The 12,444-nt window shown below is 50.1% G+C and overlaps 1 protein-coding gene across 3 annotated transcripts in view; it reads left to right on the top strand.

Moving 5' to 3' along the window:
* Positions 1 to 12,444, top strand: part of ACTN1 (actinin alpha 1) — a 238,339-nt gene that overhangs the window by 155,798 nt on the left and 70,097 nt on the right. For all 3 annotated transcript variants that reach the window (XM_086937047.1, XM_086937048.1, XM_086937049.1), the window contains exons 7-8: positions 78 to 159; positions 2,106 to 2,191. In XM_086937047.1, the coding sequence (XP_086793173.1) occupies positions 78 to 159; positions 2,106 to 2,191 (168 nt within the window). The remainder of the gene's footprint in view (positions 1 to 77; positions 160 to 2,105; positions 2,192 to 12,444) is intronic.

Genomic DNA, 12,444 nt, shown 5'->3' on the forward strand with positions numbered 1-12,444 from the left:
ACATATATTTGAATGTATTTGATGATTGGGTTAATTCTCTTCCTTTTTCTTGTCCCGCTTTCTTTTCTCTCTCCCAGGACGACCCCCTCACTAACCTAAACACAGCTTTTGATGTGGCTGAGAAGTACCTGGACATTCCCAAGATGCTTGATGCAGAAGGTAACTCGCGCGGCTCAGATTAGAAGCTACCTACAGCCAGAAAGGGATTTCACGGCAAAGCGGGAAGTCCTGCAGTGTTTGGAGACTCCCATAATAGCCAACAGCCTCTTAAGGATTGTGTTTAACTGAAAACCTCTGCTTTCTTTAAAGACCTTTGTGAAAAGGGGTCTGAAGTAGAATAATTCTTAAGCGTAATAAGTTCATTTATAGTCTTTAAAAAAAATTAAAAAGTAAGTTAAGTGTTAAAACATATAATTAGAAATTAGCATTCAATATAACCATATAGGTAAAGGTACGCGTTTTAAAAGGATAGAGTGCCCCTTTGTGACCTACCACCACGTCACTTCTCTCTCTGTCTTTATATTATTCAGTTTATTTCCATTACCATGGATTGTCATAGCCTAATAGACCAATTGTTTTTGTCAATGTTAGTGTAAACTGTCGGTAAAAAAGCTGTGTAGTCTGAAGCTTAAAATTGACCACTTGTCATTGGACCAGAATCCATGAATTGCTAAGAATAAAAATGGAGCCCCACCATCCCACAAAACTGATAAGTCCTAGATTTGAGACACGCAACAAAGGTTTTTGTGCCCAGTCAGTAACAGATGAAGGTCCCGAGTGTCCCAAAAAGGCATGCACCCACTGCAGAGCTGGAGAAAGATGAGGCGACTGTGCAGACTGTTAGTCAATCTGTCCCTGTGCTTAAGCTCAGTACGGCCAAGGCATTCCTTGGACACACAAGTTCCAATATTTATTATTTATTTATTTATTTATTTATAAAGTTTTATATAGCGCGAACTTGATCCCGAAGGATATCAGAGCGCTTCACAATTTATGGATAAGCAGGTCTGTCCATCTTGGAAAAATCGGAGAACTTGAGATTCCTGTCCCATTTTTTAGGCTAGCAACAGAGATGTGCCTTAATTTATAAAAGAAAGGAACAAAGAAAGAAAACTAGGAGATCATACCAAAAGAAAGGTTTACACCAGCTAAGGTTGTGATTAGAGGGGATTGCATGCGTAGGTAAGCTGGGTCTGCCTGACTGTAATTTGCGCATGCGGAATACACTGTTCCGAACGTTCCCCTAAGCATGTCTCAGAGGCAGCAATTGCCAATGCATTGGAATACAAGTTAGGTGAAATCAATATAAACAAGCCGGCTAGTCCTTGATGTCGAGGACTGCAGTATTCTGAGATTTGTGATAATCTGTAGCTAACTTCTGAAACTCCAGGGGTAAATAAAAGGGTAACTGCTGTGCAGGTGCAAGGCCAGAGTTGAAATCCACAGTGCTGACTCTACAGATCTGCAGAAAGCGGTGTAATAACATCCTTTATGGATCTGACTGTCCTAAATGTCTGAAGTGGTTCTGTCCTCTTGTTCAGTTTACTAGAGGACCCTCGTTAGTGTTGCAGTAACTTGCTACTCGCCGATTAGCGATTCAACGCCTCATCACGAGTAGTAAGCACTTTATAAATACAGTGGTTCCTCCTAGGCTGTTTTCATTTACTGAAGTGGATACACTAACATTACCATCCACCGTTGAAAGAGATTTCAACTCCAAGCAATATTCTGTATTAAAATGAATACCAGCTGAAGTTTATCTTAATAAATCGCATAGGCCCATCTATTTTCTGTAGCATTGCAGGCCCACACTTGTCCAAAAATAAGATATGATATTTATTTCACGATACAACTGCCCTTCAACCAAGATCTTGTTGGCATTCACAGAAACCCAATACAAAAACCTAGGTCCTCAACAGGGCGTTAATGAGCCTGCTTCCTTTCAGTGTGAATTATTTATTTTTTGGGGAGGGGTTGGAGATTTGTAAGAGCCATCCATACAGTGTGGGCCCCCCTAACCTCTCTAGTAGTTACGGTCTCTCTCCTCAACACTCCTACAAGCTCAGTAAGCCAGCATCCTCTTAACCTCAGATTTTTCTCAACAGACATTGTTGGAACTGCCCGTCCGGACCAGAAGGCCATCATGACCTACGTGTCTAGCTTCTACCACGCCTTCTCAGGAGCACAGAAGGTATCCCTTGGAGTCCACGCCTCTTCCATATGGCGCTTTGTTCCTCTTGCTAACTTTCCGACCTTTCTTTCTCTCTTTGTCTGTCCTGTTTTTCCATAGCTGCCAGGTATCTCTTAGTTTGGCCGAGTTGGCCATTGCTCAAAGTGGCACCGAAGTAGGATTAGGGTTCCGGGGAAATGGCAGATGAGTGTACGAGTGACGCAAGACCCGATACCTTATGTGTGGCCTTTGAAGAAAAACTGAAGTATGGTTCTATCCCACAGGTCCAACATCTTTACACCCCCTTAATATAAAATCGCCCTTCCAAATGGTCGACCTGTTCACTAACCTCAGACCGAACAGTCGTGACTTTTCAATTTGTTTCCCCTGTTCATAGTCTTAGGTTTACAGAGGTGGCAGCATGGCTTTTTATGGCACTGGGCAATAGTGCTGTCATATCTATAATATTCAATTAATGAGCTGCAGGACTGATGTACTCAGGCTAACAGTTCAAGGAAATGATTGGATCACTTTGACAATATATTGTGCTTATTGCCTTGTCGTTACTGTCAGATAGCACTAGTACTAGGAGTTGAAAGGAGGAGTAATCATGTCATCATTTTAATATTATCTTCAAGAAGCTTAACTGGTACAAAGAGGCGCTTAATCAAGGTAAATAAAGTGAAACTATGCAATTGCTTATTTGAAGACTTATACTCTATATATCAGTTTATCCAGTATTAGGGGTGTCTTTCATAGATTCACATGCCTGAATCATTCCCCGTCGTCGAGACGGGAGCCTCCGGTACATAAAAAAGTAATGTCCTATAGACATACATAGAGAACAAGCATTTACAATGCAACGGTTTCGCCTTCGGAAAAGTTAGAGCTATTGGCATTGTAAATGACAAACTTTTTATTTATGTGTTGGTTTTGAAAACAGATAAATATATGGCATTGTCATTTACAATGCCAATAGCTTACTCTGTCGCAAATGCGAGACGTATTGCATTTGCACACACACACACCCACACAAGAGCCCCACACACACACAAGAGCCCCCCACACACACACGAGGCCCACACACACACCACACAAGAGCCCCCTACACAGACCACACAAGAGCCCCCCCACACACCACACAAGAGCCCCCCCCACACACACACACGCAAGAGCCCCCCCCCCACACACAAGAGCCCCCCCCCCACACACAAGAGCCCCCCCCACACACACACGCAAGAGCCCCCCACACACACGCAAGAGCCCCCCACACATGCAATAGACCCCCACACACGCAAAAGCCCCCACACACGCAAGAGCCCCCCACAGACACAAGAGCCCCACACGCAAGAGCCCCCCACACACACGCAAGAGCCCCCCACACACACGCAAGAGCCCCCCACACACACACAAGAGCCCCCCACACACAAGAGCCCCCCACACACAAGAGCCCCCCACACACACGCAAAGAGCTCCCCAAACACACGCACAGAGCCCTCCGCTCCATTTGCATCAGGTGTGAGGCTCCTGACTGCTGACAGCCAGGAGACTCCAACAAAAGGAGGCTTATGACCTGCTATAGGCATTGTAAATGACAATGCCATTTATTTATGTTTTAAAAACAAAAGCATAAATAAAAATAATGTCATGAGCAATGCCAATAGCTCTAACTTTAAGAATGCCGAGACCATTGCATTGTAAATGCTTGTTCCCTTTTGGCGGCATCTATGTAATTGGTACACAAGCTCCTCCCGCTGCCAGTATTAGAATAAACCCTGTGGATTGAATGGGCATGAAGTCTCATCTCTCCTTTCACCTACCTGACCTTGTGTGATTTGAGTGTAGGGGCGCTGTATTGTACAACGCTTAAAACCCCAATATTCCTAATCTGGCGCTTTTCAAAACCACCAGACCCAATGAACGCACCTGAACGCCTTGAAGTGAACCACTTTGCAGGATGAGCTATGAAGGAACTTGATCCCGTCACCGGGAGGAGGATGTATGGTCAGTCGGGATGCCCTATGGTCCAGGTTTGGCACGTTCCAGGAATGGAAGTCCATCACTACAGCGCTGTCATCAGGGACATTTTAAGGATTTTGGGGGCTCTGGGCCAAACGTATTTTTGGGGACCCTGTTTGGAACGTCTTGGATTTATGATCCAGTTTCAGGTAGTTCGTGCCCTCTTTGGCCAGATCACTGACAGTGCACAGGGGCACTCGTCCAAATTCAAAATGTGTGTTTATATGTAATATTCGGAGACAGTGAGGTGTATTTAGAATATCGTAACATAGCAGCAGCTCACACATAAGAGGGTGCAGTGGGTTCGGTTTCACATCTCAGGGGGTTCAGTGGTACTGATCCCCCACGAGCTCCAGGGAATTGTGGGTCCCAGGCTTCCTTAAGTAGTCTTCAGGCTTATGGACCGATAGCATGAGGGAGTCTCCGAGACACAGAGGGTGAAAGCGAATGAGAGCAAAAGAGTGAGGAAGAGAGGTAGGGAGAGAGGGGGTACGGAGAGTGTGAGGGAAGAAGAGAGGAAGGGAGGGGGGCAGGGGAGAGAGGGAGGGGCGGAGGGAGAGAGGGAGAGAGGGGGAGAGAGAGAGAGGGAGGGAGAGAGGGAGAGCGAGAGGGAGAGAGGGGGTACAGAGAGGGGGGTACGGAGAGTGTGAGGGAGGAAGAGAGGAAGGGAGGCAGGGGGAGAGAGGCAGGGAGAGAGGGAGGGAGAGAGGCAGGGAGAGAGGGAGGGAGAGAGGGAGGGAGGGACGGAAGGGGGGAGGTAGAGGGAGAGATGGAGAGAGGGAGGGAGGGAGAGAGAGACGAGGGAGGGAGAGAGAGAGGGACGGGGGAGAGAGGAAGGCAGCGAGGGGGAGAGGGAGGCAGCGAGGGAGAGAGAGAGAGGGAGGGACAGAGAGGGAGGGGGCGGGACCGAGGGAGGGAGAGAGGAAGGCAGGGAGGGAGAGGGATGGACGGAGGAAGGTAGAGAGACGAAGGGTGGTAGAGAGAGGGACGGACGGAGAGAGGGAGGGATGGAGAGAGGTAGTGAGGGAGAGAGGGAGTGAGGTGGGGTGGGAGGTGGAGAGGGAGGGAGGTGTTGAGAGAGGGGGACTGGAGAGAGGAATGGAAGAAAAGAGGAAGGGAGGGAGGGGAGGGAGAGGGAGGGAGGAAGAAAGGGAGGGAGGAAGAAAGGGAGCGAGAGAGGAAAGGAGGGAGGGATGATGAGTAGGAGGGACAAAGAGAGGCAGGGAGGGAGGCTGGGAGGGAGAGAGGAAGGAGGGAGGGAGAGAGAGGGGGAGACGAAGGGAGGGAAGAAAAGAGTTAGGGAGGGAGAGGAAGGGATGGAGAGAGAGTAAGAAAAAGAAAGAAGGAGAAATAGCAATGAAGTGAGAGGGGAGATAAAGTGAGAACGAAAAAAAGAACAAGAGCTAAAGAGAAAGGAGAAAAAGCAGAATGGAAAGGGGTGAGAGTAAGAGAGAGAGAGACACACATCTAGAGCAGGAGCGAGACAATGTGAAAGAGAGACCGAAAGAGAGGGAGCACGAGAGCGAGCGAGCAGGAAACAGGCAGAATAAGAGAGATGAAGAGCTAGAGAGGGAGAGAAGAGACGCAGAGAGAGGGGAGTAGACTCTGTGTACCTTGTGAGAGAGAGGGGCAAGTAGACGTCACCAACAGCAGAGCTGACGCTCCCCCCTGGGTCGGTAGGTACTCACACGGGTCAGCGTGAGAGGCACAGCCTTGCAAGCGCTATGTTACACAGTCTAACTAACTACAAAACAAAGCGCTATGTTACAAAGTCCAACTAAATACAAAACAAAGCGCTATGTTACATGGTCTAACTAAATACAAAAGTAAGCGCTATGTTACACAATCTAATTAAATAGAAAACAAAGCGTTATGTTACACAGTCTAGCCAAATAAGAAACAAAGCGCTATGTTACAAAGTTCAACTACATACACAACAAAGCGCTATGTTACACACTCTAGCCAAAGTCAAAACAAATTGTTTAAGGAAAACGAATCTGACATTAAAATCACCCGTCAAAAAGAGAAAGGAATGCTAAGAAAGGGTCCGACCAGAAATGCAGTTTAAGCTAGACCCCCCACGAAGCACTGACATTTCACAATAGCACTGACTGTGTGCCGTGTTAGCATCCAAACAAACGGACGAGTTGAAGCATCGAGGGGGGGGGGGGGGCAGGGGGGCATGACTGGTGATGGAATGTGGGTGCCGCATGATTCACAAGGTCAACAACACACCCACTGAAGCCCACTGACCCAGCTGTGGAATGTAAAGTCTCTTTAATTTTAGGAAGAAGAACGATATCTCCAATGGAACGAAAAATAAACATTTGATTTAAAAAGAAAAAATACTGACATGAAGTTATCAATACTACAATAGGGAGGCGAGTTATCAGAAGGGCAGCGGGGCAGTTGATGTTAAATCGACATGGCAGCGCCTTTCTGTACCGCCGCATCTTCACTCACAGTCATAAACGTTAGATTAGTTGCCGGATGAAAGCCTGGCGGTGGTAACAGGGCACCTGGGTGGAGCGCACAGCACCGGTTCAAAAACACCCCTGCTGTTCCGGGCTCACCTCCGACACCACAGACCCGGGCGTCGACTTTAAAGACGCGTTTCAAGCTCTGCGCTTGGAGCGCGAGAAGAAAGCGCTCTCCGGCGGCACCAGCACTGGGCACTTTTTTGTTTAGAAGAAAAACATAAAAAAAATTCTCATCAATGGCATGGAGGAATAATTGGCAAAACAAGAGAGGGCAGGCTATCAGAAGCGGCCGGCGGGGTCCCTTCCACGTCCAATTGACAGTGGGTGCGTTTACTCACGAACGCGAACACGAACGGCGGGAGGGAGGCCTACGAGGACAGGGGGGGGGGCGGGAGAGGAACGGACGGCGGGAGGGGGCGGGAGAGGACACAGGGGGCGTGAGGGGGGAGGGGGGCGGGAGAGAACACGAACGGCGGGAGGGAGGCGGGAAACGTGCCGGGGAAAAACATGCCCAGGACAGCAGCAATCACGGCCGGGCCGGACCAGACTCGGGGGCGTTCCCGGCGTCGCGTGACGTCGGCAAAAGCCAAAGAATCTCGGGAACGCCCCCGTGTCTGGTCCGGCATTGATGGACAGGCCCCTCGTCCAATGGCTAGGCTCCATTTATGGAGCTAGCCAATGGGACGGGGGGCGTGTTCCATAGTGCCTTACTGTACTCAATAGATTTCTCTGGAGGAGGAGCCTAACGGCTCCGCCCCCCAGCGAAACCTAAAAAGGGCCTAAGGGCTTCCCCTTAGTAGCCTTTCCTTGTCCTTATGTAAAAAGGACCAAACTCTCACAGTCAGCCAATCAGCTCCGACCTCCCTCTAGAACCTTCCTGGGAGGAGCCTCAGTCCCTCAGATTTTCTACCGCACGTTGTGCTAGGGAGTCTCCAGCCTGAGCTCTCCTCAGGATTCCTTCAAATTCAACAGACTTTCTTTGAAAGTGATATCTGAACCCTCAACAAGGATTACTTCACTACACTGTCTTGGCAGTAACTGTTTTCTTTCCACTGCTTCTTCCATGTCTGAATCACAGAGGAAAGCCCTGTTCAGGGCCTGCTCTTCCTGTGGGAAGAAAAGGATCCATGTGGATGATCAGCACGACCTGTGCTTGTATTGCCTTTACCCGGACCATGTCTCAGACAAATGCAAGATTTGTAGGTCTTTTCCTAAAAAGACCGTGAGAGATAGGGAAGGTCGCCTTCTCATTTGGCTTGACAGGCTTAAGGACAGAGACAATCTGGACTCCTCTGTGAGCAGTGTTTCCAGGACCTCAGCTGTCTCTCAATAGAGGCCTAGGGTTTCTTCCCCTGGCCCCTCAGACACTCCTCTTAAGAAGACCCACAGGAAGTCTTCAGAGGCGAGATCTGCGACTTCTTCAGTGTCTGCTAAGGAAGATCAAACCTTTAAAAAGCCTGCTCCGTCATCTAGACAAGCCCAGAGGACTACCTCAGTCACGACCACAGTGTCTACCACATCAGCGTCGTCGCCTTCAGCGTCGACGACGACGACTACATCTTCCTCATCTTCAGGTAGACCTGTTTCCTCTATTATACTCCTAAAATCGTCGTCGACGAAGACTACACCGTCGACGACGCCGTCGTCATTGACGAGCCCATCGTCGTCGAAGACGTTGCCAAAGATCCCATCGTCGACGACGAAGATGTCGACGAGAGACTCGACGACGAGGACGTCGTCTACGAAAACACCGTCGCCGAAGACGTCGACGACGACTTCGACGACGACTTCGCAGTCGTCGACGACCAAGAATACATCGCCCACTCCACCGTCGACTAGGACCTCGTCGACGACTCCGTCGACGAAAGACTCGTCGTCGAAGACCCCGTCGACGACGAAAGACTCTTCGTCGACGGCGAAAACTCCGTCGACTAAGGACTCGACGACGACAACACCGTCGACGGAAGCCTCGTCGTCGAAGATGGCACTGTCTGAGCCCTGGAAAAAATCGAAACTGGTGGAAGTATCGACCCTCATGCTGCCGTCGACGACCCCCTCGACGACGACAGGCTCTGATGCGAAGTCTGGCAAGCCTAACAAACTGCAAATTACCCCGGAAACAGCATCTCCGAGCAAAGTGGAAACGCAGCCACCTCAGGAAATCTTCCAAAGTGAAGAATCCGAAGAGGATGACCACCTGGATCCCGCTACTTCGGTCTCGGACCTTAACATCAAATGCCAAAGCACTGATGAAGAACAGGAAGACTTCACCTATCAGGAACACTCTGTCCATACTAGCGTCCGCACGGAAGTCACCCCCATGATATGCTTACCGGCGACCCTTGTCAATGACTTGAGATTCCTTGTGCAGGATTACAAACAACGCTTTCCGGATGCGGACAGAGGCGGTCAAGCGCCTAAGCCTCATGCGCCTGAGGACAAGGGGAATCGGACACCTACAGTCCAAGTACCAGTGTCAGCCCCAAAACAAACTCACCCTCACCCTCAAACCCACCATGACGTCCAGCCTCAGGTGGTGGTCTCTTCAGACGAAGATGAGGAGGAGGAGGAATTGGAGGAAGGAGAGGTCCAGGAGATACACTCGGACCACTCGGACCAGGATGAAGAGGATGAATATGTGGCATCATCCCCAGCTTCACCACAACCACGTCAAGCGGACTCCCCGCCTGTGGACATTGCCGGCTTCCATAAACTTGTGGAGAGGGCAGCGAAGAGATTCCATATGGCTGTAGAATCAACGGAAACGGACTGCTTCTTGCATGATTTCAAAGAACAGACACAAAAGTCCACCAAATCTATTCCGATTATTGAGTTCTTGTGGGAACAAGGAAAGAAATTAATGCTGACACCTGCTTCTGTACTGGCGGTTGTTCCTCGCCTAGACAAGAAATACAGAGCACCACTTACTGCGGCGGCTTGCCTCAATGGTCACCCCAGACCAGACTCGGTGGTGACACAGGCGGCCCAGAAACACTCCCGTAACCCTTCCTCCCCACTGTCCGCTCCCCAGGACAAGGAAGGCAGGAAACTTGACACGATTGGAAAACTCTTCACAACCACATCGGCCATGACCATCAAGGTGGCCAACTCCATTGCCTTGTTGGGACGTTACAATCGCCAACTCTGGGAGGACATAGCCCCTTACGTGAAGGAACTGCCTGGCACAGTCCAGGGTGAAGTAAAGGCTCTCCTGGTGGAAGGTCAATCTTCAGCGGCGGAACTAATTGACTGTGCTATCGACGCAGCCATGACAGGCTTCCGTCAGCTTGCGGGGGCTGCAGTCCTACGACGTCAAGGGTGGCTGAGAGCGACATCATTCCGCCAGGAAGTGCAATCGAAGGTTCTGGACATGCCCTTTGACGGACAACACCTTTTTGGGGAAAAAATCGACGAGGCACTGCAGACCATTAAGAAGGACACCGACACCGACACGGCAAGGGCACTGGGCACTCTGCAGTCCAGAAACCAGTCCTTTCGAGGCAACAGGTCCAGAGGTCAGTCCTCTTATCGAGGTTCCTATCAGAACAGGTCCTCGTATTCATACAATAACAAAGGCCAATACCAACACAAACAACAGCAAGGCCGCCAATCTTCGTTTGGAAGATCTAGCTACAGAGGAAAAAATACCAAGAGGGGCGCTGGCAGCCGCCAGTGACCGATTACTCCAGCCAGTCCAACCACCCTCTCCATCCTTTCAAATTGGAGGAAAACTGACCCATTTCCTCACCAATTGGCAGTACATCACCACGGACCGGTGGGTTCTTCAAATTATTCGATTCGGCCATTCTCTCGAATTCACCTCCATCCCTCCCAATACACCTCCATGCAGACGGACGCACAAACACTTGCGCCTGCTTCTCAAGGAACTTTCGATAATGCTACAGAAGGGAGCAATCGAAAAAGTGCCAGCATCCTCAAAGACGAAGGGATTTTACTCCCACTTCTTTCTTGTACAACAAAAAGAGAACAAGTGGAGGCCCATCCTGGATCTCCGGGCGCTCAACGCCTTCCTACGGAGCCAATCGTTCAGGATGGTGACGATTCAAGAAATTCTGGGCATTCTAGAAAGAGGAGATTTCATGACATCCTTAGATCTCCAGGATGCCTACTACCACATCCCCATCCTCAGAAGTCACCGGAAATTCCTGAGGTTCGAGGTGGAGGGCCGTCACTATCAGTTCAAAGTCCTGCCATTCGGCCTCAAGTCCGCGCCGCGGATTTTCACGAAGTGCCTTGCGCCGGTGGCAGCCTTCCTACGTCAACTGGGTCACCAAGTCTTCCCCTACCTAGACGATTGGCTGGTGAAAGCACCCTCACTTGGAGACGCAGCCGAATCCTCCAACGCCTGCACCAATCTTTTTCAGAGGCTGGGATTAACGCTCAATCTCAAAAAATCCTGCATGGTCCCCTCAACGAAAATTACCTTCCTAGGGGCCACCTTGGACACAAAGTGCACAAGAGCCTTCCCCTCGAAGGAGAGGACGGACAAGATCTTATCTCTGGCCACGGCTGTGGCAGCAAAGACACACCTAAAAGTTCGGACTTACACCTCCCTCCTAGGGATGATGTCTTCCTGCATACTTCTCATCCCGCACTGCAGACTCAGGATGCGCCCGTTGCAGGAGGCACTCACGAGCCAATGGACTCAAAGTACTGGCTCCTTCGAAGACATTATTCGGATCACACCAAAAATGTCCAAAGGTCTGGAATGGTGGAAACGTCGCAAGAATCTAACAGTAGGGTTACCGTTTCTCCTTCCAGCATCACCTCTGGTGATAACCACAGACGCCTCCCTAGAGGTACGGGGCGCTGTTCTCCAGGACCTTCAGATCAGCGGCAAATGGGACACTCAGGAAAAATCGCTCCATATAAACCTTTTAGAGCTGAGAGCCGTGTATCTGGCTCTCCAGGCCTTCTTGCCACGCATCCAGAACTCCCCGGTGCTCGTCAGGACAGACAACACCACAACGATGCACTATCTCAACAAACAAGGGGGAACGCGTTCGCTCTCTCTCACGCGAATCGCAAAAGATCTGGAACTGGCTAGTGCTGCACGGAATCCCGCTCAAAGCGGAATATGTACCCGGAAAGGACAATACCATCGCGGACGCCCATAGCAGGCAAAGATCCCTCTCCCACGAGTGGGAACTATGCGAAAGCGCTCTGACTCACATCTTCTCTCAATGGGGAGTCCCGAACATCGACCTATTTGCCACCAAGGGGAACGCCAAATGCCCAAGCTACGCAAGTTGGCATCCCCAACAAGGGTCACTAGGAAATGCATTTTCCATCGGATGGTTCAGCGCCTTTGCATACGCTTTTCCTCCATTCCCGATGATCCCGAGGCTTCTCAGGAAGATAAAGGCGGAGCCCTGTACACTGATCCTAATTGCCCCGTTCTGGCCGAGGCAACACTGGTTCTCGGATCTGCTTCGACTCTCCATCAGATCACCGATTCGCCTGAAACAGCACCCGAACCTCCTGACGATGTCCAACAGGCAAGTACAGCACCCGAACCTCCAATCGCTCAAATTATCGGCCTGGCTCCTGAGCACAGAGAGTTCAGTGGCCTGAATATCCCTCAGGACTGCAGGGATGTATTAGCTAAAGCAAGGGCGGACAGTACAAACAAAACCTACACTCTCAAATGGAAGAGGTTCTGCATTTGGTGTTCGGACCGGGGCCTGCGGCCCCTCACCATCACCCCTGAACAGATATATTACCATACCTCCTGCATTTGGCTCAGTCGGGACT

Source organism: Lissotriton vulgaris, chromosome 9 (genome assembly GCF_964263255.1).
Source record: "Lissotriton vulgaris chromosome 9, aLisVul1.2, whole genome shotgun sequence".
Classification (NCBI taxonomy): domain Eukaryota; kingdom Metazoa; phylum Chordata; class Amphibia; order Caudata; family Salamandridae; genus Lissotriton; species Lissotriton vulgaris.